The 22,130-nt window shown below is 43.4% G+C and overlaps 1 protein-coding gene across 1 annotated transcript; it reads left to right on the forward strand.

Annotated features, from left to right (window-relative positions):
• Window positions 1-3,178: 3,178 nt before the first annotated feature.
• Window positions 3,179-21,224, forward strand: FGF8 (fibroblast growth factor 8). The gene is made up of 5 exons (XM_054983663.1): window positions 3,179-3,210; window positions 3,394-3,430; window positions 5,431-5,611; window positions 14,597-14,703; window positions 20,937-21,224. Exons 1-5 carry the CDS (start codon window positions 3,179-3,181, stop codon window positions 21,222-21,224), a joined length of 645 nt encoding a protein of 214 aa, XP_054839638.1.
• Window positions 21,225-22,130: the final 906 nt, after the last annotated feature.

Below are 22,130 nucleotides of genomic sequence, written 5' to 3' on the forward strand. Positions count from 1 at the left end.
ATCAGGAATGAATACCACACTGGAGACAGGATACTGGGGTCATTGCTCTGAATTCACTTTATGAGGATTTATATTAAAACAACTTCGGTTTCTCTTGATCTTTGTAAATTGTCTGCATGGCAACTACTCTGGAGGAGGGGCTTTGTAAGTAACTGAGAACTTGCTCACTTCCCAAAGACTTTTCCTTTGAAAATGAGAATACATGAAAAAAAATTCAATCTCAAATTCAGTAGTGGCTAATTTATTCAAATAGCCTTGAGGCTACCCAAAGCATTTGGGTAATTGGATTTGGAGGGAGGGGAGTGCTGTTTACAGTGTGTTAAGTGGCAAAGAGGTATATGGAAGAGATAAGTAGATTTGTATAACTGCGAGGGTATGTGTGAATAATTGAGGTTCAGATAAAGATACAGTATTATACTGAATATATATTGGATGTGAGGGTTAGTTCCCACCAAATGCAAAATTACACAGAAGCTATTCCCACTCCTTCACCCTCTCCCGTTTCCAGTGCTCCAGAAGTTAGTGAGGCTGCAAGTTTTGGCCTTATCAGTTTGCAGAGTAGATAAAGTTACCTCTCAAACAGAAGGTGCGCTGCTCCTGTCCTGAACCCTCCCAGGGTCTCTTCCCCCCCCTCCTCTGACCTGCTCTGTTGTTTGGGCTTGGCTTCAGCTATCAACAGAGGGGAAATTGCTCTGTTTGGGGGCACTTTAGTGGTTAGGAATAGGTGTTTGTGCCACCCCAGTTTCCCCAAATGGCTTAGTTTGCCTTGAAAGTGGTGGATGAGAGGAAGGGTAAGCAGGTAATGGGACTTAGGGGGAGATAATGGGTGCTGTGGCTTATTTATTTGTTTAGCGGAGTGTTTTTCCTCCTCCTGAAAGTCTTGTTCTTCAGTCTAATCCTTTTAATGTCTCTCACTTGCTGGAGTAAGCTTGCACTCTGTCCCAATCCACAAACCAGATTAGTGCCCCATACATAACTGCTGCAGGTTGGTCCTGTGCTTAAGTCACTGCAATGAAGAAGGAACCAAAGCTGCACTGCAGGTCACTTGTGAGCGAAGCAGCATCCAAATTTGGGTGGGGCTCGCCATGATATCCTTTCCCTAGGCTCATGGATGTATTTTGTGCCTCTACCAATCAGGCAATTGCTATAGGGGAAAGACTGGTTTCTAGATATTGACAATGAGGAGTGTCCAAGAATATTAGATTTAAACATCAAACATTTCTGGTGTGTGTTTGACAATTCTTCTCCCTGGTTATTTTGAATGTTTGATATCTTTCATTCAATTTTCTCCTGTCCCCACAACTCTCTTGGTCAAAGTAGCCCACAATAACCCAATGAAAGACGCAGTAAGCTGTTCTTGAGATTGTCCCCCAGCATCTTCTCCCCTGTATTCTCATCTGGTTTAGATTTTGAACAAAACTTACCCATCCCTCCTCCATTCTTATCATTTATCACTTTATCTAGAGTTTAAGATTTGAAATGAAGGGTGCTAGGATGTGCTCCTGGCTGGAAATTATACCTTGGCCCTGGTAGAATTTCTGTGTAGATTACTGTGTGTTGAGAGAAAAAAATTGGGTGGGGGACACTTCCATGCTTTAAGAACCCTGTGGCTGAATTGCAGAGCTTGTACAAGTGGGTTCCACAGTTGCACTCTAGTGGGCCTTCCCAAAAAATGAAATACTGGGGAAGGCGAAGCAATCTTCTGTCTCCATGGTCATGCTGCATCACTACTGCTCCATCATGCACATGCACAAAGAACCACTGATGTTACTTCTCAAGCCGCCACAGAGGCATCAGAACAAATATTACAGTTTTGCACACAGAAGACATGCTCACCCAACGTAAGTAGCTCTTTACCATTGTTCCCTATGAAATGTTTAGCATAGGTCAGTTTTTCCAACCCCATTCTGTCCTTACATACAAACTGGAGATTCTCCTCCCACAATGGGCTGACCCCTCTGTATGCTATGAGCACTTTGCACAGAGGTAGGATGCTTCAGTAGCAACCCTTACTTATAAAACGTTTTAAGAATGATCCTTGGGAATACACGTCTCGTCCTTCAGCCCGCTTTTTACAAGCAGCGCTTCCGATACCATTAATTCACACAAACGCAGTCGGCTATTGCCTATCACATACACTACCACGCTACACACACCTGAAAGGCAAAGGCTAGCTTCCGAGACGCGCTCAGCAGTGATCCGTGCCTCAACTCGGCTCCTATTGGGGCTGCGCTCTGGCCTGCTGGTGCTAAGCGTTCCCCTCCCCGCGCTTTCCCATGCAGGCCCCCATTCACACAGCCATCCTCCACACACGCGCGTCTTCCCCTCTCCTTCGGCCGTTGCCTCTACTAAGCTGGGTGAGGGGAGATTCCCCAGGATGTGCGCCCTCCCCTCGGCAGCCGGGATGCCTTCGAGCGCCGCCGGCCGGTCCCGCCGGGGGGTGGAGGAAAGGGGGCTGGTGGAGAGCCATCCCCGGACAGATGAGAAGGGGCTGGCACTTTGGCGAGCGGCGCACAAGAGGAGGGGCCAGGCCAGGCCGGTGCACACTCCCCCCGGGTGCTCCGACGGAGGCGCGCACACCTACTCCACCGGCCGTGGCTTCCCTCCCCTTCCTCTGCGCAGCCCGGGAGCCTGGACTGCCAGTGGCCCTCCCGCCGGAGAGCACATCGGACCGTCGGCCCCCTTGGCTCTCCGACAGCCCGCTTTCCTCTCCGGCCCCAGCTGTCAGCCCAGGCCGGGCGGGTCGGCTGCTTCCTCCCCCAGAGCCTTCCTGACAGCAGCGCCCTGCCCTGCCCTGCCCCGCCGGAGCCCAGCCCACCCAGCCGGTGGCTGGTTCGACGCGCTCTTCCCCGGTCCCGGTGCGCCTCGCTCTCCCTTGGCCGTGGCCCCTTCGCTTTGCCGCGGGACTCCAGGGCATGGGCTGGCCAGGCAGGGGAGCGCCCTGACGCGGAGCGGCTTCGCGAGCCGCAGGACCAGCGCCGCTCTGCACGGGGGCAAAGACGCGCGGGGAGAAAGGGACGCCGGCGAGACCCCCAGCCCTGCCCGGGCTCCTGCAGAAATAAAGAGACGCGAGGGGGGAAAGGCGACCCTCCCATGCAAGCGAGACACGCCGAGCCGCCCACTCTTACTCCTGCCCCGGTAACCGCTTAAGCTCCAGCGCCGTGTAAAGCCACTCAGGATGAACCCCTTCTCTTCCGTATTTAGCTATTTGTAAGTAACTGTTAGTTTTTAAAGCTTTTCCTCCTCTCCCTCCCTTCCCCCTCCGCCAGAAGATCAGTCCCCTTAATTTTCCATCTTTATTTCTGCTCCATTTCAAAGGCAAAAAAAAAAATCACCTCACCATCTATTTTGTTTTTTCCCCCTTCTCCCCCACCCCCTTGTCCATCATTCTAGGCTACTGCACTTGTTTGCTTTCTGCTTGCAGGCACAGGTAAGGACTCGCTTTCTTTATTACTTTTTAAAATATCTTTTTTTTGTAGAGAACCTATAACCAAGCGTGATCTCTTAAGCCTCCTCCCCCATGCCTTTTGAAAAACAAATGATCACAAGAGGAGGTGTTTTAGAAAAGTATAAAACTTGTGCAGCCAAACATAGAGCAAAGAATTTTAGATTGACGATTGGGGTTAAAATAAAGGTAGATGAAAGTTTAGAAGGAAAATTGAGATTGCAGACAGGAGAGCAAGCATCCTGCCATGATGTGGAATACAGAGCAGGAAATAGATGCTGATTTGCTTAAATCTCACTGCAATATTTCCCCAAACCAGCAATTTTTAAAGCATATTCAAATTATAAGCACTTTTGTTCCATTATAAAGATTCATTTAAAATTTACTGAATATGTTAAAAAGGAGTACTTGCAAGGTTTAATCGGATATATAAGATTTCCATATTATTTATTTTGATCACTAGTCATTAGAAGTGCCACCCCTATATTAAACGTTGTAGTCTAATATCTTGGAAATCTGTAACTCTTCTGGTGCAGCATTGATTGCAAATCCAGAAAGTACTTAAGCAAAAAAATACCCCTACAAGAGATGTAACAGGTGTAAAATTCCGAGTTAAAAATTGTCATCATCCCACTATTTTGTACCTGCGGAAAAACAACAAAGACTGCTCCGGGTGTAAGAGAGGGAATATGGTGTTGCGTAAAAAGCTTCAGCATTCGAGCAAAGAGCGTCTAGTTATCCACATGGTCCCCTCATCAGAGCTAGCAAGGGAATCCAGTGATATTATCAAAAGAGCCTTCCATAGGAAACGCGCTCACACAAAGGAAAAGAGGGGGAAATTGTCAAGGGAAGATCTCTATAAACTCTGTCTTTCCGAGGGGAGGCTGCTTTCCCATTTTCATGGAAGAACCTTGTGTTTGACATAGGGGCTGGAGAGGGGAGAGCCTGCTTCATGCGCTGCCCCCCCATGAGGTTGAAAGGAAAAATCTCCTCAACATTTGCTCTGAATACATCTTTATAAATGTCAGGGGCAAACTAAACCTCTTCAGACTTAAAAGAGGAATTGGAGATTTAGAGGGGGTGGAAGAATTCTCTTAAGACTAGGCTTGGAGAAGAGAGAAACAGATCTGGGAAGTGGCAAAATCGTTGTGCAGCTCCACAGCCCAAGTCATTCCATAACTGAACTCCTTACAGGCTTGCGATTGCTTTGAATGTGTGGGGGTGGTGGGAAACCCACAGCCTCTGTGTATGGAAGGGCTCATAAATATTAGCTGGAAAGACAATTCTGAACTGCCTCAGCTGCTGACACAACTGATCCCCGTTTAAGGGGGATAAAATACGGCTGCCTTTGCTTCTTTTGAGGGGAGTGCTGGTTACTCTGGTCCAGGGCACGAGGCCCTTGGAACACCACAGGGCAGAACTCTCATATGGGCCATTTGAAATACCAGGAAAGCAAATAAATTCAGATATGGAAAGCCTGAGGGTAGAAGTTCGTATGGCACCATGGGATTATGCATGGACAAATATGAATGATACCACAAGCAAAATTTGGTTTTTGTTTGCCTTGGTGGTAATCTAGAATAATCCCAATGACTACTAGAGACCTATGTTGGATCTCAGTTGCTTGATGCTGTTCAATTGTGCTTGCAATCTGCTTCAACTCAATGATAATCTGGGGAAACGTGTGGAGCTATGCTGATTGTAAAGCAAGAGCCAAAGGCATCTGATTCTGAACTCATTGCTCTTGAATCAGCAAGGTTTTCCTTATTTTGGGTTTATTTCCCATTGACAAAATATCTGGTCTGGGCAGGATATACTTTCTCAATCACAAATCAAATGTCAGGGTTTCTTATAGCAACCCCTAAATGACCCTGGCTCTGCCAGCTCAATGCTCTCTAAAAATGCACCTGGAACATGCCAGCATAGCATTTCTCAGAGGAGTAGAGATTATAATGGTGTGTTGTATATTTTTTAATTTTCTAAAGGTAACTGTTCAGTCCCCACCTAATTTTACACAGCATGTGAGGGAGCAGAGCCTGGTGACCGATCAACTAAGCCGGAGACTCGTCCGGACCTATCAGCTGTACAGTCGGACCAGTGGGAAGCACGTGCAAATCCTGGACAATAAGAAAATCAATGCCATGGCAGAGGATGGAGATGCTCACGGTAAGGTTTATATGTGTGGGTGTCAGGGCTTGGGGGAGAGGGCATGCAGCCCAGTAATTGATGATTTCCGTCCCCTTTGTTAGCCAGAAATCATTACAAGCATTCAGAAGGCAGGGAAGTTGTGGTGGAAGAACGTGGCAATCAATATTTGTAATCATAGTTCATTGCTTTCTCTCGGAGGATTGGGATGAAAGCTTATGAGGAGGCATGTGGGTTTTTTTAAAAAAAATTTTACACCTTATCTTTGACCAATCAAATGATGGAGCAAGTAGAATTTTTTTTAAAATATGTCCATACGGGGAAGGGGTGAAAATGCCCACTCTGTTTAGAAGTACTGGATGGTGTGTTCCTAAAACAGAAATGAAGATACAAAGCCCCAAGTTTTCTTGGAGGATTCACCCCCATCTGTGACCCAAGTGGAGCCTGAAAGCTATGCTGAAGCTCTTGGGATGCATGGAAGGTCCCAGCAACAGATCTCCTCCACAAAGAAGGGGTGTGATGGGGGATTTCTAGGAGGTGTGCAAGTTTATAATACTTTGATTTGCAAGTATTAACTTACACTTTCAAGTGGCCAAACACATACAGGAAGACAGAGGTGTCAGTAAATTGGGACTTCAATAAACAGTACAGTATACAGTGCATAGGGTTAGGTGAGATGTTACAAGCTCAGTCCTTTGTTGGAAAAATTGTACATCCCCCTCATTGCATGTGCACATATGTGTATACATTATGCATCACAAGTCCTCCTCTTGGGCTTCAGCATTAGTTGCGATTCTTGCTTACGTGCTCTTATGCAGTTGGTTTTGTGTCTAACTTTAACAGCTGAGGCTCAGTGGACTCCTCACATGTATATACATATATTTTAACTTTCACGCAAAATATCCCAGCCATAAACCAGCCATAATTTGAAGGTTAGCTTGTTTCCAATGAGAAAAAAGTATTTTTGTTTTTTTAAAAAAACTTCTTATAAAAAAAAGAGGTTACTGTAGATTTAAATAACAATGTTCAGAAAGCCCAGAATGAAGCAAGAGAAGCAGCTTTGAGAAAGCTATTAAAACATAATAAAAAGGTTAAGCATTTGAAGAGCAAACTGAGCAGTGATCTAAAACAGAGAGAGAACACAAGCAGTTTTTCAGATGTAAAGTTTTAAAAGAGTCGCAAGTCTGTAAATGTTAAAATAGAGGTTCAGGATTGTTCTATATGAATCTCTAGAGAGACCCCCATGTCTGGAAGAGCTATTAAAACTCTTCTTACTTTCACCTTTTTTAACATTTCCTGAATACTTTCTCCTCTTCGCAGTCCAGTTAGGGGATCAAGTGTGCCTTGCTGCATTTTTCCTGCATCTACGTAGCCACTTTCCCTTCAAAGTTTGAGCATGAAACATAATTTTACTGGGATAAATCTGTCACTGAAGTGAAAGAATAGAGTTGAAAATGTTACGCTCCCCCCACCACCTTTCACACCCTTAACATCTTATATTAAAACCTCAAGTTTTATTTTTTTTAATAGTATTGATTTGGCTTTATTTTATTTATTTGTTTTTGGGCTGTCAATAAAAACGTGATTTATTCCTTCCGATGGCTATTTTCTCTGCTGTGGCAGTTTTACGGCTGATTTAATGTCAGGTCCATTTTTTGTCAGTTATTTATCTTGATCATCAATATTGGACTCAGTTTTCTAATTAGGGAGTTGGAATCTCATGTATGATAAACTTGGTCCACCGTTATTTAACTAACTATAATCTGGATTAAAATGGCCTTTACCTATACAAATGAAGGGCAAATTGCTTTTGAAGTAAACTCTAAAAGTGAATTTTAATGATATCTAGTTACGTTGGGGGGCTTGCAGATGAGGGCTAGTGTTTGCTGCTGGGGCAGGCTGCCCGGAGCATTTTGTAACTTTGGTCTGGGATACTTTTTCCACTGGCCTGTCTTTGTAGGCAGGTTGTCCTTGTTCTTTGCATTCCTGTCTTGCTGTTAATCCACGTCTCTGCTCCAGAGCAGAGTTCCAGGAGGGCCTGCCAAGCCAACAGTGATTCAGCATTGGAGGCAGGTCACCAAAGAGGCTCGTGTGGCAGGCAAAGCCCACCAACAGGCAATAAATCAGAAAGAGCCTTTGAAAAGGTGGGAAAGAAAAAGAGCATGTGGTGCTTGGCCTCTGTTCAGGGCTGCTTTTCTGTGTCTTTCCGTCAGTCAGCAGAGGAGAGCATGAAAATTGATGCTCTTTAAACCTTTTACTGCTCTCTTGATCGACCGCCCTTGCTCATGCCCCCCAAAGACAGATAAATAAGGGGATCTTGTCCACGTGGCTCAATGAAGAGGAGTCAGGGGGCCAATTGCTCTTTAGCAGGGGGTTTTACAGATGTTAATATTTTATAGGAAGGAGAAGTGCTAAAATTAAAGGGGTTGTAATGGGTCGGAAGGAGTGATGTGATGTTGTAACTCAAATACAGTCCAACCTGCACATGGGTGGTGGCAGGGGGAGGGGAGGCCAGTCTACCAGGGTTTGGACTAGTACACTAAGAGCTGGGAAAGTGTCTGATGCATGTATAGCTGTGTGCCTAGTATGGAAGGTTAGGTATAGGACCAAATGGTGCCTGTTCATTATTGCTGGTGAGCAGTAACAAGTTTGTTTTCGCAGTCCTTTCTTTTCCTTGGGTATCATGTGGTCCTTCTTTATTTACTGCATTAAGTATACTGGTCTCTGCTGAAGAAATAAGCTACTTTTTCCTTGGGCAGGTGTAAGAGAAATTTTTCACTTACCTGAGGGTATGGTGGATTTTTCAGTTGTGTGGTTCAAAACCTGGCTTTGTGCAGACTAAACAAGTCCTTTGCAACAGAGGAAAGGCAGGCAGAAAAAAATCTGGTGTTGAACAGATTGTCACAAATACCAATCTTACAATATCCATAGCAATATAATAGGCTGTGATTCCCTATTACTTGTCAGCTTCTAGAGGCTCCTGTCTGGTCAAAACTTTAGGATCAAACCTATTTAATCTGATCAGGCCATTACAATCCTTCATCAGGGGATTGTGTGTACCCATGCTTAGCTTTCCTTGTGCCCATTTGCACTGTAGTACCTGAGTTACTAATTTGCCTAAGGTAGCTTTCAATCGCACTCCTGGATTTAAAGGCCCAAGACTGAGACCATTGTCCTACCCACATGACAGTCACTATTGCATTCTGGATTCCATGGCTCCCATTTTACCAATTTTCTAGCTACAGTTGAGCCCCAGTTGTGAACACATCACAGAACAGATTCCTGACTAGAGGAATACAAGTAAGACAGAACAAGAATGAAGGGAGAGGGTGGCTCTTGACAAATGTTTCAAGGTCATCTTGGGCATTCCTAAAAAGGAAGCATTGAGGAGTGTAAAGCAGAGCACTGAGGGACAATTCTATTCAGCATAGCCCACCCTTTGTCTTGCCTGAGGATCCCAGATTGCAAAGGGGGAAAGGAGAGCCTACATCAAAATCTATTATTGCAAGTAAACCTCAGCCAGTCCTGAGATGAAGGACATGTAGGGAAGGTGTAATGCCGGAAGCAGACAGAGAGCATCCTTTGGGGCTTTTCAGACAAAAGTTATCCAATGTGCAGCAGTAGCTTCTGTCATTGCATGGGATCCAGATTTCTTGGGTTCTGTGTCCGACATCCCACATTTGCCCAGGTTTCAAACGGCATAATATTACGCTTGAGGAAAATGCATCTTTCTCTGGCCAGCAGGGCCATTGTGATTTGGAATCTGGAATGTTATTGCATGGCATGGTCAGCTGTTGCATATTCCTTCAGATATCACGGGCAGTGAGGACATTTTACTCTGGATTGACTTCTGTTCCTGGAGTGTGTGTGTTTTTAGGGTGGGTAGGTTAAACATGGTCAATAAGGGGAGGGTAAAACTGGCAGTCCAAATAGGGTCAAGCACCTCCACACAGCAGTTCTCCTTGTGAATGCTTTCATAAGTGTCCATCACATTTTTATCTTACTGTTTCTCCAAAGAGCTCAGGGTTGTGTAAACAGAGTTTACAAACTGCTTTTATCCTCAAACAACCCTGTTAGGTAGATCAGCTGAGAGACAGTGACTGGCCAAAGATCACCCAGTGAACTTCAAAGCTGAGCGTAGGGACTCAGAACCATGTGTAATGTGTAGTTCCACTCTTAATGTTTCTAGTGGAAATGCCCTTTGTCTTGAAGTCTTCAACTAGACTTGCTGTTTGGTGTGAAAAAGGGAATGGGTTTCTCCAAACTTTACTTGATTCCCCACTCCTCTGCTTGAAGCCAGCTGGGTGACCTTGGGTCAGTCACAGTCCTCTCTAAGATCTCTCAGCCCCATCTACCTCACAGGGTTATTGTTTTGAGGATAATAATAACACACTTTGTAAACCACTCTGAGTGGGTGTTAAGTTGTCCTAAAGGGCAGTATGTAAATCGAATGTTATTTTTATTTTCTTGGTAATTTCTGAAGTCCCTTTTGTAACCTTCTGAATACCTAGAAATTAACTTTGTATTTATGGATGTCAGTGCACAGTGCTAGAGGTGCAACTGCCTCAAACCTCATGTGGAATGAAAAGGTGTACATTCTGTACAAGAAACTCACTACATCCTTTGCCTGTGGTTTGCTTCCTTCCCTTCTAGTTTATCTCTTGTCACACATTGTAGGTCTTGAACTCCAAAGAAAAGGCACTGGTGGTCTGTTTATTCCCTGTATCACCATAGCACTATCAACTTAAGTCTACATCTAGAGACTTAAGAGATGGTTCTGTCAAGTAGTCACACTCCACTACTTGAAGTCATCCTGGTGGGTAGAAAAATCAGGTTAAACTTGGGAGAGAAGTTTTGTCTTCCCTCACTTCTGTGTGCCTCTTTGATTCTTAATATGAGTACCTCCGACTTGGGGCCATTCTGCTTAGTGTAAACATCATATGTGAGCCCCTGAAGGGCTTGGCAGCACTAAAAATGTATAGTGTCATCTTGAACATATATTAGAACATGCTCACATACATTTAGAATTTCCTCTATAATCATGAGTGCTCAAAACATGTAAAAACAGAAAGTGCAATACTTTAGGATTCTGAAAGAGATGCAGATCTTTTCATCAAGGGTCATACATATCCCTCAGTTTGCAACACAATTCTAACCTGCAGTTTTTCTTTTGCATTCAAGCTAAAGGACTGAAGACTCTGTCCTTGAATAGCTTGTTTGGACTTATATCCTTTTGTCTCAGGGACATAATGGGGGAGGGGATTGTCTTTTATTTATTTTATTTCATTTATACCCCATCTTTCTCCCCAATGGGGATGCAAAGTAGCTTATCATTCTCCTCTCCTCAATTTTTTCTTCACAACAACCCTGTGAGGTAGATTAGGCTGAGTGTGTGTGACTGGTCTGAGGTGACCCAGCATGTTCCCATGGCAGAGCAGGGAATCAAACTTGGGTTGCCAAGATCCTAGTCCATCACTTGAGCCACTATGCCACACTGGCTGTCAGCTAAGTAGCAGGGATTCTGGCCCAAAGACTGAAGCAGCAAGCTGGAACTGGGGCTTAAGCTTGTAGTTTTGTTACCTTCCCACCAGGAAGTGTGGAGCTATGGTCCTTGATGGCCCTGATTTTCATGAGATCACAGAAAAAAAGGAGGGCTGCTGCATCTGCTTGCAAAACATGGTGAATGCGACTGACACTGCTGGATAGACAAAGCGAAACCCCCCATGACTGGCTTTGCCTCGGAAGAGAGAGTCATGCTCTTCATCATCGGAAAAAGGGCTGCCTGGGTTAGGAATGCATCAGGACTTCATAGGATCCTTGGGCACCTTGACTCCTAAACCAAAACAGCAGCAAAAACCCCTTGCACAGAATGAGAAAATTGTGGCAATGCCCTTAATTTTTCATATACTGCAAGGGGGAAAGGCTGGGTTGAGTGAGGTGGCCCTTTGGGGCTCACTGGCTAGCTCCAACTCTTTGGGGGTTCACACAGCAATGAGAAGAAGGGGACAAGCCATTGATCTGTGATTTGCATAGCTGCTTCAAAAGTCAATCAATGTCTCCATTTAAAAAAAACTGAGACTAAATCAATACGCCCTCTCAACTCTCACAAAGGTGAAACGCATTAAGCAGCAGTCCTTACCCTTCACAGATTCCTCTGCCAGCTGCAAAGTCAGCATCAGAAAAGAGACCCAAACCGTCATATGGATCTTCCTGACCTCCAGAGAATGGAGATGAGCTGACAGCAAGAGGACAAAATGGGAACAGTACATAACTCGAGCGTGGTTAGGGAGACTGCTGCTGCACCAGTCACAGCGCTTGCTTTAAAGCAGAATATTCTAATGCTGTCACCCCCGCCATAAGAGCTTTGCATTATCCCCTACCCTCTCGGACATTGTACTACATCTAATTCTTTCTCCATAAGTAGGGGGACTAAGGATGTAAATATCAAATCGGTGGTCATTGGATGCAGAAGTGATATGCTGAAATGATAAGAGAAATTAGAAGCGCTTCTAGAATCTAATTCTTCTAGAATTAGAAGAGCTGCAATATGGGGTCTGACTTGAGGTGTCCTTGCTTGAGTTTAGGATGTTTGTTTCCTGAAAAGATCTTGTAATATTTGCAAGTGCTATTGTGGTTGTATGGAGGTGGTATGTTTGTGTTATGGGTCGATGGATCAGGGAGCTGAAACAAGCAGCAATTCTCCCATCCTTGTACATTGAGACATTTATGTTGTATTTCATCCTGTGCCTTTAGTCAGTGCCTGCCGTTCAGGGCATGTTCTGTAGCCAAATAACTGCTTGGAGTGGCACAGTGAGGAAACCAGTGACGTACCAGTCATCAGTGACATGAGAGGCAATTGGCTTTGTCTGCAGGCAGGGCTGCTGACCTCCAGCTGGGACGGAGCTCTCTCGGAATTACGACAGACCTCCAGAGCATGGAGATCAGTTCTCCTGGAGGAAAGGGCAGCTTCAGAGAATAGACTCTAGGGCATCACATCCCTGCTGAGCTTCCTGCTCAATCTCCACCCTCCTCAGGCACCCCCCCCCCCCCAAACTACAGGAATTTCCTAAGCTGGAGTTGGCAAATGGCAACTCCCTTTCAGGTCTGCTTTCCCTCCCACACTAGGTCCAAGCCAAGTCCTTGCAGTGCAGGCCCAGGAAGTGGATCCTGTAGGAGGCCACCTCTGAGATCTCCAAGAGGCAGTGGATGTCGTTGTCCAAAGCTTGCATGTCAGTAACACTTGATTTCTGTAGGACTGCTATTCAGACCCATAGCTGGACATTTGCTGTGAAGGGAACATAAGGGAATACTGGAGTCCATAACAGGTCAGTCTGAAACTGCAAAAACCTAAACATAACATTAATTTATTAGTTTAAATTGAATTAGATTTTGGGTACCAGATGCCCAAGTAGACTTTTCATTCTAGGGAGATGTTCAGTTTACAACCTAGCAGTTGCATTTGTCCTATATAGTATTACCTAATAAAATAGGGTTTGCACTTGCAAACATAAAAACACAGTCCCATCAGCAGAGCTAGCCGTGTTTCATGGGCAGAGGAATCCAGCGCTGTTACTCCAGTCTTAGCCCATTGATTTTAATAGGCTTAGACTGAAATAATTCTGTTTAGGATTGCACTGTCAGTGATATGGTAGATTTTGGAGAGCACAGAATGATGAGACAGGATTGAAAATAGTGCTAGGAAATGCGGGGGAGGGGAGATAGCTATTGATCATTCCCTTAGAGCCAAGCTACAAGTGATGCCTTACACAGGTTGGACACTTTTCAGCTTCCCTCAAGTTTTGATGGGAAATGTAGGCGTCCTGGTTTTACAGCTTGGTTCTCCATTACAGCTGCAAGACCAGGATGCTTACATTTCCCATCAAAACTTGAGGGAAGCTGACAAGTGTCCAACCTGTGTCAGGCGTCACTTGTAGCTTGGCTCTGAATCACTGAAGTGGGAGATTCCAGACCTGCCTGGAAATCAGTCTTTCCAACCTAAAAACCCAGCCCCTAATACCAGATATGTCTATGTGGGTGGCTACTGTGTGGTGAGGGAAAGCAATTTTGCATGTATCCCAAGTATTCACTTGTTTGTAGACTTGAAATTCAGGACACCTGTTATCCTTGGCACACGCTTATTTAGATTCTCCAGAGTATCTTATTTTTTTTTGTAGTGGGAGATGGTAGAGCTTAATACTGCCTTGACATTATGTCCTCTCTAGACTGTAGTGAAGTACTTTCTCTGCTCTAGGAAGGTCTGTGGTTTAACCCTACCTTAACTTTATGACACTCTAGTCTTTTAGCTCTAATCCCAAATTTTGAGGGAGGTGAAGACAGAGGCTCAGCAGTGGGTTATAGCTTGATGAATAAAAAGTATTCTGCATGTGTTCAGAGAGAAATATTCTACTTCATGCAAGTTACAAAAAGGTGACATGCAACTGAGGAAGCAAACGGCTGCTAATAGGTGCTTGTTTGCTCCTCCTGTACCCGCCTAATGCTTAGCCCCTTTATTCCTGAGGAAAATCCCCCTTTAAGACAGAGGGGCCCCTCCAAAATAGTACTGCTCTCGCTCACTGTCTACCCATTGCTCTCTCTTTGGCTGTACATATTAAAGAGGATAGGAAACAAAGATGACGAGACAAGGTAGAAAAATTATAGAACAGGGAAGATGAGTATGAGCGTGGTAAATAAGGTCTCACAGGTCCCCTACATTCATTCTTTGAGTTAATTGGATAAAAGAGCTGCTTATGCATATTCCTTATATCTGTGCAACGAAAGGGCTAGCTTGGCTTCTTGAAAAAAATGAAATCTGGGAATACAAAGAAGAGGCATAGTGTATTCCTAAGGAGGGTGGAGCTGTGCTTGTTGATCCATCCTGATGCCACGGAACTCCGCACAGCAAATAGTGCAGTTCTGCAGTATCCCTCAAGCTTGTCATGTGGATCTTGAAATGCCTGTCTTGTAGCTTCCACATGACTACTTGTGGTGTTATCATGTTTTTTCCAGCTAAGCTCATTGTGGAGACTGACACATTCGGGAGTCGAGTGAGAATCAAGGGAGCTGAGACGGGCTTCTACATCTGCATGAACAAGAAAGGAAAGTTGATTGGCAAGGTAAGGAGTCAAGGAAGTGAAATGTGTATGTGCACACAAAGGCCTGCAGTGAGGCAGGGGGAAAGCTGGTGAGCAGGCAAGCAGGTGTGCCTTTTAGGGCCTGTGCTGAGGAATAATTTGCTGAGGTTTGCCAAGCCCTTTCTTTGATGTCTCTTCATAACGGTGCAAAATAGGAACATACACCTTCATCTGAGTGCCTTTCTGTCATTACAAGCCAGCACATTCACACATTTTTAGTGCTGAATCTTTTTCATGCAACATGTCACCATTAACTTGTGGCAGCCATTACTACTAGATACAGTCAAAGCTACAGGTATAGTGACAGTCAAATCAATCTCTATCAATAGGGAAGAGGCAGGAAGTTGGAATTATACACATTGTAGGTTTTGATATTTGGAATCTTATAGCAGAGTCTAGTGGTTAGTCTGAAATCTTGAAAAGAGTATCACATTTCAGTGTTACTTGAGGAGCAAAAGGCAGTGTCACTTTTGAGGTTTATTTTTTAAAATTACCTTCATGATAAAGGGAAGAAAAACTGAAAAACTGCAAACTGCATTTGCTTCAGCATTCAGAAACAAGAAAGATTCTGTGTGTCATATCCTGCAATCTGGGGATCCGAACTTTTTTATAACATGGGCTCTGTCCCTTGTTCCCAGTCCAATATACCTATTGCACATTTCCCACAGACTCCTGCTTCAGTCTTGACAAAAATTAATAAGTTCTTCAATATATTGTCCAGTCAACCACATAATGTTAAGTTGTCTTAACACAAAATTTCAAAATTGAACGAGCTGAAATGAAAACCTGACAGGTTAGCCTTTTTTACACCATTGTAGTCTTGGTACAAAAGCTCTTCACCCTATTTTCCCCACTTGAGCAGGAAAGATGATCTGAAGGCTTGAAAGAATGTAATGATCACAATAAATTAATATTAATAATAGTATTTTAAGTCAGTGCCCCTGCATTTGTAAATCTTACGCTGTGAAGAATACAAATTCATATTGTCTTTGCTCATTTTCTCTGCACTCAAATAGGAATTTATTGTTGTTGAGGAAATGTGATTCTGTACCCACCGCCCAGCTAGTGCTCAGTGCCTTTATTCCTAATTAAGTTAGTGTATATTTTGATGGTGAGACTGTCATGGCATCTATTAGGTAATGCCTGTGACATTACTAATAACAAGGGGCATATTCACTGCGGCCTATGTCCATGCAATTTCTGATATTATTATTAACTGTATTCGTTTACTAATTTGATATTAAAATAAAGGAAAACTTAGGAAGCGGTATGGAAACATGCTCCATTGCCCATTACTAGAAACATTGCACTTCTCTGTCATATGCTTGTCAGCTAGTTTAGCACTCACTGCTAAGCTTCAAATAGTTTTCCACCTATCATGTTTATGCTGCATGTGTGTTAAAAAAAATGTCCTAGGAAAAGCATCTCCTCCTGACCATTCACGTGGTCTTTAAAAAGAAAAGACAATTGGATGTGCCCCCCACCCCAGCATTAGAGTTCATACCCCTCCTCTTTTTCTTTGTGGTCTCTCTTCCTCATATCTCCAGGGTTGCCCCTCACACTCTGGCACAACTGTAGGGCTATTTCAATACTGCTATATGATTTATGGCCAATACAAGCATAGTTAGGAGCAAGACTGTTTTATAGTTAAAATGAGAGTTGCCACCAGACATGTGAGACAGAGAGAGAGAGAGAGAGAGAAGCCCTGTATATGAAACACATTTATGTACAGGTAGGTGCCCATCAAGGGGAAAAGGGATTGTGTGGGCTGGCTTCATGGCTGAACTCACTGGCCCCTTCCTTACTCTCATTTGCTTGAATACAGGCACAGCGTCTAGCTGTATATAAAACTGTCGCTGTGATTAGGAGCATTGAACAGAGGTAAGCCATCTCTGCAAATTTTATTAGGCCATCTACAAATATAGTGGTTAAATGGGAATTGGCACTCTGCTGGTTCAAATCCCACTATTGCCATGAGCTCAGCAGGTGGCCTTGGGTAAGCCACTTCTCTCAGCTCCAGCTGTATTGTGGAGATAATAATAACACTGGCCTTGTTCACAGCTCTGAGTGGGTGCTAATCTGTCTAGAAGAGCAGTATATAAGTGCAGTTGTTATTAAATATATGAGGGCCCAATGGGCTCATAGGAGATCATTTTGTCTTATTGTCCCCCAACCTAAAACCAAGGCTGAGCTTTCCTTTGGCTAAGGGGAAACTTCTCCCAGTGGTTAAACAAATAAACAAACCAAAAGATTGAACACAGCCAAGACTGAGCTGTTTTCTGGTGCCAAGGCAGGTTAGCATTTTGCTCAACCAAGCTATTTAGAGAGTTCTTTGCTTTGTAAGGGAGAATTTAACCCTGCCCACTGGCTGTTGGAAGTGGCACAGTCCTGGCAAAACTTCACTTCTTGATTCTGTGAACTGGGTAGAAGAAAACAACCTGCCTCCTCCACACTGTTACCTTGAACTAAAGCAATCTGTGGAGGAACGTTTCACCCATTGCAGAAGACCACATGGTGCCACATGATCTTTTGCAATGGGCTAAATAGCTCCCCTTCAGATTCTTACAGTTCAAGGTGGAAGGCTCCTCCTGTACATATGCTGTGGTCCTTGACCACTGTGGGGAAAGCATACATGGGAACAGAGAACACACAAATCATGTATGGCTTCATTACTCCTCCTCACAGGGTAGGGCGAGATCCCTACCCTTTGAACTCCATCTCATGGAAGGTTTTTGCAGGTAGATCTTGCAGAATGCTATCTCCTTTGCCACCAGGTGATGAAAGACATGAATGTACAGAGTAAGGTAATAGCTTAATTCAGCCGTAAAACATCAGAATGTGAAGCATCACTGTGTTTTTGTTTTTGGAATACAGTTTGGAATATGCTCTACAGAAGGAGACTTCAAAATATATATGGAAATGTGCAGTGCGAATAAGTTTCCAGTAGCCAGGAGATAATGGGACTTCAGTGTCCTGGAAAACTCCTTATGACTTACAGAAATTATGTCAGATAAGTAGCTATGTGCAAATATGTTTGGTTTGCATTATTTATACAAGTCACATAATTCAATGGTGCAGATTTTTTACATTTTTATTTTTTAGCAAAATCATTCCACCCAGTTATCGGGGTTGCTACATGGACTTCTCTTAGAGACTCTGAGGGCTCCCTCCTCTTCTCTTGGAGACAAAAACCAGCCTTTGTTCATTTGCAATTGTTAATAGGAATGCATGCAGCACAGAGAAGGTTTTTAACTCTTAGAGGTCTGAAGTTCTGCAACAGCCTCTTTGCAACCGTTGTGGGAGCAAATTATCCTAGTGGTTTCAAGATGGATTTGGATATTCAGGCAAGATAAGAATAAAACTTACCATGTTCCAGTTTGAAACATAAACTACAGTTTAAAGTTCTCAAACAAAATTGTTTTAATATATTTTAAAAGCTATGACAAGCAAATCTCCTGAGTCAGGTATTTCTATAATGAAATCAACTAAGGGTTGATTCTTAGCTTTTCCCCTCACTGCTCAAGCAACCAGTATGATTGCTCTCCCCCCACCATCTGCTAGAACATTTTCTTACTGGAAGGAAGAAATATGACAGGAGAATAAGAAAAAAACAAAGGAGATTATGGGCAGAGGGAGGGAGGCAGAGAAAATATTTATCTTCATTTTTCTATTTCTTTTAACTTTTTCTTATCAACTTACTTTCAAGAAACAACCTGGGTACATACTTAAACTCACATATCTAACCCCATAAAGTTAGTTTTCCACTGTATACATTGCTCCATCACAAATTAGATATGACTGGATATTAGAATCAAATCTGAGTGCAATTTTCCCTCCATTGAGGAAACTAGGGCTCAAGGAGGATTCCCCCCCTCTTTTGCGTATGCTTTTGGGTTTTATTTCCCTTTCTTCTGAGACATCATCAGTTCCTGCAATTAAAAACAGGTTGCTGGGCAATATGGTGATGTGCCCAATACATATTTCTTTTGGAACAACAATGGGGGTAGGATTTGCTGAAGATCAAATGATTGCTGTAGCATAGTGGTTAAGTGGTTGGGTTACAAATCAGCATTCTGCTGGTTTGAATACCACTACTGCCATGAGCTCAGCAGCTTGCTTTGGGTAAGTTTCTCCTTTAGCCTAAGCTCTCCAGCTTTATTGTGAGGATGATAACACTGACTTTCTTCACTGCTCTGAGTAGGCACTAGTCTGTCCAGAAGGATGGTATATAAGCACACTGTTGTTGTTATTATTATTAAGTAATTATTGCTTTTACTCAGCTATGCAGATCTGGCTTTTGTTTCATAGTTTTGTATCATCCTCAAATGGCATTTTAGTCCAGATGAGGATAAGTTATTCCTAGTGCTATGATTGTTCCACTTATCTATTCTATGCCTTGGATTCCAGAGCAGAAATTAACTTCTTGAGAAATGAATTAGCAGTGTCAGAAAAGCAGACAAAATCCGTTGAAATATCTGAAATTGGTGAAGGATCTGGGCTTTCGTGCTCATCACATATTCTTATCCTTCCAAACAACTCTGAGACCCTCTTAACAGTTTGCTTGGAATATTTCTATCTTGCCTTATCTTCCTTAGAAACAAAGCAGCTAACAAAGCAAATAACAAGTTGCAAGCACCTGAAAACAACATAATAGTCCATAACAGGATAAAAACACAGCCAGATCTACCCTCCATTCACACTGCTCCTACTTCCTTGTTCTCTGGTATTTCAGTTCCTGCCAAAACTCCAACAAAAACTCAAGTTAGAGGAATATATGTCCTCTAATTAAGTCAATTCAGATTTGCCCCACTTCGTAGTTTTATTTTGGGTGGAGAAGTTTCAACCTGAGTTTAGCACCCAGTCTCACCTCCCGCCCCGCCCCCCCCCCACACAGAGTAAGACAAGCCATAAAATAAGCATGTATGATGCTTTCCTTCTTGTCACCATATGTTCCCCTCTCTCTGATGTTCTGTTTTAGCCATGAGCCTGTGACCTTCCAGTTTCCATCAGCCTTGCTTTCTTTCTTGGGCAAGCAGCCCTCTTATATTGCACACTCTTGTCCTGATGCTGCATATATAGATGGGTAAATTTAGGAGTGATGAAAAGAAATTGAGGAGGGGATAGATACAAATTGTGGGTTTGTATTTGGATGCCTATTGGAGTGCCTGTTGGTCCTGCTTCACTTTTCAAGTATTGAGATGGGAACTGGGGGTACAGACCATGGCAGCTGATGAGGATACTTGAGGTGTCCACCTAATTTTGTAGGAGCTTAAATATCTCCGTCAACCAACAATAGCAGTGAGTATGCTGCAGTACATGCTTTCTTCTGAGTGATCTGTGCAGTGTTCTTCACAGCAGAATTCCATTTCAATGTAAATTGAACAGGCTTCTGAACAGCTTCTTTGCATATAATCTCACAGTTGCTAGCCTTATTTATACTTTGTGCTGATAGGAGGTGGAGAATGTGAGGAAAACCAGGAATTCATAGTCCAGGTGATTTCCCCCCGCCCCATCACCCAAGTCTGCCAGTTGGTGCAATGTGTCCGAGGCAAGAGTTGAATGCGGTGCCCAGACAGTTCCATTTAAATCCCTAATCCCAATCCCTAATGAGTTGGGTACCATTTAAACAAAGTAACTCTCAATTAGCCATATCCTTGGTCTGCCAGGTTTTCTAATAAGTGCTAATGTTACTTTACACCTTCTGGAGGTGGCATCATCTCTCTCACTTTTGATCTACACATTAAAACAATACATAGAAAGCAGCAAAAGAAGATGTGAACTAGAAAAGGTATGTGTGAATAGAATTCTCCGATAAATAAATAGGAATTATTAGTGATAGTAGTTACTCCTAGTATTATAACGAATATTCCAAATATCCCCTCAGCCTTTAGATTCAGCTTTTTGACTCTTGATTGTATACAGTGGAATGGAAACTTAGTAATTTAAAAAGTGCACACGTCAATGAGGCTACATAAAAGGTGACTAACACAACAGCATCTGGGCCTTATTGCACCCAACACCCAAAATGTTCATTTTATGTTCAGTTATAAATGGGAGATGCCCAAAGAATTATGCTAAGAGTGCTGGGAGGCCTTGGAGCTGATTCCATACAACTTGGCTCTTGGTCCAGAGGAATGTGGAGAAAAGATGGAGGTAGTCTTTAATCACCAGTTTATGGCCACTGTTAAGTTGTCTCTCATTGTTCCCATCTGCAGAGCAATGGCAAAGGCAAGGACTGTGTCTTCACAGAGATTGTGTTGGAGAACAACTACACGGCATTGCAGAATGCCAAGTATGAAGGATGGTACATGGCCTTCACCAGGAAGGGCCGCCCGCGTAAGGGCTCCAAGACTCGCCAGCATCAGCGTGAAGTGCACTTCATGAAGAGACTTCCCAAGGGCCACCAAACCACAGAGCCTCACAGACGCTTTGAGTTTCTCAATTATCCTTTCAACCGCAGGAGTAAAAGGACTCGGAACTCCAGCCCCAAACCAACCCCCTGACCAGCCCCCCTCCCTCATGCCACTCAGGCCCACCCTCTTTCCCTCTGGTTGGAGGACACTGTGTAGAGACTTAATTGATGGACATTAATAACTAGAGACTTACTTTCTTATGATAATTTCAGAGGGGGTGGAAGAAGAAAAGAAACTTGATCAAGTTGTTTATAATTGTTCATTTTTGTAGTTTTTTTAAACAAAGAGGCTCTATTTTTGTATTCCAGCTTTAAGAAAAAAAGCAATGACATGTTCACAGACTTGTGAAGGGGTGCTGTCCTCTTGGAAGCATTTGGAGTCTGGGGAGGTGGGGATATGTTTTAATAGACTGTCTTTTTTATGTGGGGTAGGAGGTGGTAGATCTAGGGGTAAAAATAGGATATGCCCTCTTGAGTGAGATAAATAAATTTGGGACCAAAGCGCTACCTCAAAACAAATAATTGAATAGGATACAATCTATCAGGAGCTTCTGTGCCATGGAGTTCTGTGCAGGAGTCATTCTCAGTGTATGAGTTACAATCTTAAAATCAACACGACTTCTAGGTTTTAACTGGGTGAGTGAGAGAAGAATGAGAACATAAAACAGAAGGCTGACCACTGAATGGCTACCTCCACTGTGATGACACAGCCATTTGTTTTGCTTTGTTCTATCAAAGGTAATAATGTCTCCAGGGGGTCTGCATTTTTATTGCTGTAGAATTTTTTTTGTATTATTTGTTATGACAATAAAGTGTCACTGAGTTCCAGTTTGTATTTCCCCATAATACTTCAGTTTCCTAAGGCATTTCTTGTCCTAAGTCTTCCAAGAGGCAAAGAGGAGCTCATGCACAATACTATACACACAGAGAAGCTAAGGCATGTGTTTAATCCTCAGGATGTCAAAAAGGGGACAAACAAGGCAGCTGTGCTCCTGCT

The sequence above is a fragment of the Eublepharis macularius genome, chromosome 6 (genome assembly GCF_028583425.1).
Source record: "Eublepharis macularius isolate TG4126 chromosome 6, MPM_Emac_v1.0, whole genome shotgun sequence".
Lineage (NCBI taxonomy): Eukaryota > Metazoa > Chordata > Lepidosauria > Squamata > Eublepharidae > Eublepharis > Eublepharis macularius.

Coding starts and splice junctions, on each gene's coding strand:
- FGF8 (XM_054983663.1), top strand. CDS start 3,179: ATGAACCCCTTCTCTTCCGTATTTAGCTATTT. Junction 3,431..5,430: donor CTTTCTGCTTGCAGGCACAG/GTAAGGACTCGC, acceptor AATTTTCTAAAG/GTAACTGTTCAGTCCCCACC. Junction 14,704..20,936: donor AAGGAAAGTTGATTGGCAAG/GTAAGGAGTCAA, acceptor TCCCATCTGCAG/AGCAATGGCAAAGGCAAGGA.